Source organism: Carya illinoinensis, chromosome 8, assembly GCF_018687715.1.
Source record: "Carya illinoinensis cultivar Pawnee chromosome 8, C.illinoinensisPawnee_v1, whole genome shotgun sequence".
NCBI lineage: Eukaryota > Viridiplantae > Streptophyta > Magnoliopsida > Fagales > Juglandaceae > Carya > Carya illinoinensis.
Window position 1 is genome coordinate 31,199,958 of NC_056759.1, and position 5,586 is coordinate 31,205,543.

The 5,586-nt window shown below is 40.2% G+C and overlaps 1 protein-coding gene across 1 annotated transcript; it reads left to right on the forward strand.

Moving 5' to 3' along the window:
* Window positions 1-541: 541 nt before the first annotated feature.
* Window positions 542-3,375, forward strand: LOC122318515 (E3 ubiquitin-protein ligase WAVH1-like). Its single transcript, XM_043135937.1, has 2 exons — window positions 542-1,261; window positions 1,381-3,375. Exons 1-2 carry the CDS (start codon window positions 860-862, stop codon window positions 3,172-3,174), a joined length of 2,196 nt encoding a protein of 731 aa, XP_042991871.1. The 5' UTR covers window positions 542-859; the 3' UTR covers window positions 3,175-3,375.
* The last annotated feature ends 2,211 nt before the right edge of the window (window positions 3,376-5,586 follow it).

Here is a 5,586-nt window from a genome sequence, read left to right on the forward strand (position 1 = left end):
AAAAAATCAGCAACTGGAATGACTATTCGACCCTCCGTCCAAAAGAGATGCACCCATTAAATTCACATGCAACGGAATGGACGCCACCCTTTGAATGGACAAGAAGATGACAATGAGATCAGAATTCAGAGATCAAGTCAACTAAAATCTGTAGATAGCAGTGAATTCTATCCCATCCCATCTCTCCCAGATGTCAGTAATTCCATTCATAATCATATGTCAGAAATACTTAAACCCCAAGAAATATATATATAATTAAAAAAAAAAAAAAGGACCCGCGCTAAGGGTAACTTTGCCTTGTGAGAAAAGAGAAGGTCCCGAAGAGTAAGGCGAAAGAGTGACTCAAATGTACCCTTAAACAAGGGCACTAATACAACCCTAATGAGATTTGAAAATCTCAGTGCAGAGAGAGGGAGAAAGAGGGGTCGGTGACCACAAAGGGGGAATGGGACAGTGATACCCAAATTCCAAGAGAAGGCCCCGTTGACTTGTTGATTGGTGGAAAACCTCCACGTGCCAGTCACCCTTTCACTTCATATATATATATATATATATATATAGTATCTCGCTGTTAGAAAGACACCCTGTGTTCTATTTGCAAATCTAATATTATACCAGACTCGGAGAGGGAGAGATTTCAATTCGGCAGGAACAGTGAGACCTTTCCAAATCAGAACTCCTTTTGAAGCTTCCGAAAGAGAGAGGCGAAAGAAACATGGAGGAAAGGAAGATGAAAAGAGTGTCTCCATCTAATCCCTTCCGTTTGTCTTTTCAGTCACTTCCATGATCAACTCGTTTTGCCCCCTGCATAATATACCACTTTGCTGACCAGAGAGACAGGAGCTTTCAGATTGTGAAAATGGTGACTGGGTGGAGAAGAGCGTTCTGCACGTCAATCCCCAAAGATAGAGAAACCAAAATATTATCAGAAAAGCAACGTCAGCAGCATTGTGAGATTAGCAACGTTGTCGTCCAAAGCCCAAAATTCAGCTCCAAGTTCGGGTTTTTCTCCAACCCATCCACGCCTCGCTTGCAGTCTCAACACATCTCTAGCCCCAGCCTCCAGTGCCGGACCACAAACAACACCACAACCACACCCACACCCACTTCGTCAGTGCCTAATAGTCCGAGACTTCAATGCAAAACGGAAACTACCCCAAAGAAGAACAGCAGCCCCAGATTGTTCCAGTTCTCCAATCCTCTGTCCCCCAAATCACCTTCTAGCTTCTCACTCCTCAAAGCCAGCTTACGTCTCTCTAAAGTACGCAGCTTTTTATCTCCTCTTCTTCCGTACTGTCTTATACCATTCCCCATCAACCCCACTTTACCGAATCATGAATTTTCTTTTATTCTTATTACTCTTTTTATCTTTTATTGCAGAGTAGATGCGGAATCTGTTCACACAGCGTGAAGACCGGTCAAGGATCGGCCATTTTCACCGCCGAATGCTCCCACACCTTTCACTTCCATTGTATTTCTTCCCACATAAAAAGGCACCAACTTTTGATTTGCCCTATTTGCAACGCAACTTGGAAGGAAGTTCCTTTGCTTGCTATCCAAGAGAACACTGAGAATAGCCAAAATAACTGCCACAGAGAATCTACGATCACAGAGGTCGAGATCACGAAATGCTTGAGAGTTTACAATGACGATGAGCCTTTGATGTCCCCCACTGGCGGTGCTCGGTTCAATCCCATACCCGAATCAGATGAGAATGAAGAGGACGAAAATGGTGCCGTTGAATTTCAAGGCTTTTTCGTAAGATCTGCTCCATCATCTTCCCCGAGATTTAATGGAAGAGCAGCGGGGGATGATATGTTCAGGAACGTGGAGGTGAGGTTATTCCCGGAGGCCGCGGTGGTCGCCGTTGGTAAAAGCTACGAGACCTGCGCAGTCGTTTTGAAGGTGAAAGCCCCGCCATCTCCAGCTCTGAACACAGATTTTCGGGCTCCGATTGACTTGGTAACGGTTCTCGACGTGAGCCGAAGCATGTGTGGGCTCAAATTGCAGATGATGAGACGTGCTATGAGATTGGTCATATCGTCTCTCTCTGCTACCGACCGTCTGTCTATCGTTGCATTCGCCGCAAGCTCCAAACGGTTGTTGCCTCTGACGAGGATGACAACGAAGGGCCGGCGATCGGCTAGAAAGATCGTCGACTCGCTGGGTTGTGTTGGTCAAGAAGAAACGTGCGCAAACGACGCACTCATGAAGGCAGCTAAGGTGCTCGAAGATCGGCGGGAGAGGAACCCGGTTGCCAGCATCATGCTTCTATCCAAAGGTCACGACGAGCGCGGATCACCGAGCTCCTCCAATGCGAGGCGCTCCTCTCCGCTTAGCTTCTATCCAAAGGTGTCGTCAAGCCGCTTTGCTCACCTGGAAATCCCGGTTCACACCATATGTTTCGACGATCACCATCCTGAAGACGCCTTCGCCAAGTGTGTGGGTAGTCTTTTGAGCGTGGTTGTTCAGGATCTAAGGGTTCAACTCGGGTTCGTTTGCAGTTCGGGACCGGCCGAGATCATCGGTATATACTCTTTGAAAGGTCGGCCGACGGCACTCGGGTCTTGTTCGGCCCGGATCGGTGATCTCTACGCCGAGGAAGAGAGAGAATTACTGGTGGAATTGAAAATACCCACGTCTTCCATTGGGTCCCACCCAGTGCTGTCCGTACGGTCCTCATTCAGAGAGCCATCGACGCAACAGCTTGTGTACTGCAAAGAGCGGGCGTTCCTGATACCGCGACCCCACTCCGTCAAGTCGACGTCTCCCAACATCCAACGGCTGAGAAACCTCCACATCACAACCCGCGCCGTGGCGCAGTCTCGGCGGATGATCGAGCACAACAATCTGTCTGGAGCTCATCATTTGCTGACCTCTGGTCGGACCTTGCTGATGCAGTCGAGGTCCGAGTCGGCGGAGGAGTTCATGAGCGGCTTGGAAGTGGAGCTGACCGAGCTGCAGTACCGGAGACTGCAACTTCAGCAGCTGCAGGACCAAAGACCGAGAGACAACAACGGAAGGGAGGAAATCAATAGAGTGGAGGAGAAGCCGGAACCGCTTACGCCGACATCAGCTTGGAGAGCCGCCGAGAGATTGGCTAAGGTGGCGATCATGAGGAAGTCAATGAACAGAGTCAGCGATTTGCACGGCTTTGAAGATGCCAGATTTTAAGTTTACTTTATTATTATTATTATCATTATTTTATTTAAACAGTAATTAATGCATATAAAAAAATTGATGGAAAAAAGAGAGGCGGGGGCCCATGAAAACGACAAGAAGTATGGGACGCATAGGCCCTTTTAAGCAGTGGAAAGCGACTGATAATGAATGAGAACCCCACTTGAATTAATTGTGGGCTGTATGTTTCTCTGATTTGTCTTGTAGTCTTTATCCCTCTTTTTTTTTAATTTTTATTTTTAATTTTTTATTTTCTTGATGGGTGGCACAAAATTCAAAAAAAATCAAAAGAGATAAATTATTTTGAAATTGTGGAGAATAAACAAAAATAGTAGGTAGTGGGAGTACATATATATATATATATATATTCTGTTATATAATTATTTTTACTTATTTTTTTTATCTATTTTATTGATATAATTGATTAAAATAATTAAAAAAATATCAACTAATTATATTAATGAACTGTATAAGAAATATGTAAAAATAACTATATATAGAATTTATATATATATATGAAAAATTTTACTTATTATTTTTATACTACACATTACATATAATTTTTTTTAATTTTTTATTAAATATATTGTGTATAGATAATGAGTACAAAATTAATAAATTAAAAAAAAAATAAAAAAAAATATGATATACGAGAATAATGAATAACAAATTACTATGTGTCTCTCCAGTCTCGTTTGAATTATTGATCTTTGAATGATTTTTATTTTTATTTTTTTGGGGCCCTAGAGATAGCGAACTCTGTAAATTTGGTAGTAGCAGCAAATGATGAAATGGGGTCCAGTTTCGTACGGTTTGAATGAGCTGTAAGTTGTTCTGTTGGGTTAATGCCAAAGTGGGTGTAGTTGAAGAAGGGTAGGACGAACGATGATGCCAAATGCTTCTGGATATATACATGAATCTGTGTTTGTTAAAGTGGAGGGTTTTTGTCCTAATTATTTGTGCTCCTGCTCCTCATAGTATTCATGATTTTGTTGCTTTGCTACTTGGTTACATTCTCTGAACGTTCATGCCCCCACAACACACGAGGCCATCATCGTATTGCTACGTACTCATCAACATGAATGTAGCACAGTTGACACGTTGATTGTCTCAAAGAAAGTAAGACCTTCCCATGTTCGTGCCAAGACCCACAAAATCACATACCCGATACATTCAACCGGATAACACCCATTCTAGTTGCACGGGAATCTAATAATTCTAATCGTTTTGTCCCGATCGAAACAAAGATGTTCGCGAGATGGTTTGTCGGTCATATATATTCTACAAGGATTAGTGCTATAATTACAAAAAGTTTTTACAAAAATAAAGTCACAAATTAATATAATTTCATATGATATATTAAATTTATTTTACAATAAAAATAATTTTATAATATGATATATTACATAAAAATACATTAGTTTATGACTATTTTTATAAAACAATTTTCAAATATATATATATTCACGAGCAGAAAGTACTGAATTCCCTTTCACATATGCTTAGTTTTGCTATTTGGGTTGCCATTTATCATTTTGGCTACTATAAACTATTAGGAGTAATTATATAAAAACAATTCCATAAACTAATGTTGATTTGTTTGATATGTTAGATTTACTTTATAATAAAAATAAATTTATAATTTGACTAATTATATCACGCCATGTTAATTTATGATATTACTTTTATATAATCTTTTTGTAATTAGAATATATTTTCAATTACTAGCAATGATCACGACGTTTGAATGTCTTTCGAAGATGGCCTTCTGCACTTGAGGTTGGCAAGACTTTAGTTAAAGTAGTACTTTTGTGAGGAATGAGGAAAACAAACCAAAAAGGGGGTAGGAGCCTTTTCAAGCCTAAAGTCTGCGTGAAAGAGATGCAAATCATGTGACAGTAACTTTAAGCTTGGGAAAGGGTTGAGGCTGAGATATTTCACACTTACCTACCGTTATTATCTCTTGTCTGTGTTCTTAGTTAAAAACTTTTGCAGATGCTGATGTTTTCCTGAAATTGCGCAACACCTTTAGTATCCTATTTTATACACGGTGTTCATGAATACCCAACTTTATGTGCTGTTATTTACATGTGCATCTCAATGGAAATATTTTTCTTACTGCTAAAAATATCATTCCGGATAGGAGTGATAAACCCAAAACAAGTGAAATGGACGTACATCATTCCACATCATGGGCTGCAGTCAAACAAAACTGAAAGACCTGATCCTATAGACTTGTAGAATTAAGAGTAATGATATATACAGTTTTAGATTATATAAGTGTCAACGATACTTGTATACTCTAAAACTATATCGTGTACTTTTTATAAAAAATTGAGTAAATAAAAGATCTGTATAAAAAAATTAATCTTTTAATAGTGAACATTTTTATTTTTAAAAGGAGCA

Coding starts and splice junctions, on each gene's coding strand:
- LOC122318515 (XM_043135937.1), top strand. CDS start 860: ATGGTGACTGGGTGGAGAAGAGCGTTCTGCACGTCAATCCCCAAAGAT. Junction 1,262..1,380: donor CCAGCTTACGTCTCTCTAAA/GTACGCAGCTTT, acceptor CTTTTATTGCAG/AGTAGATGCGGAATCTGTTC.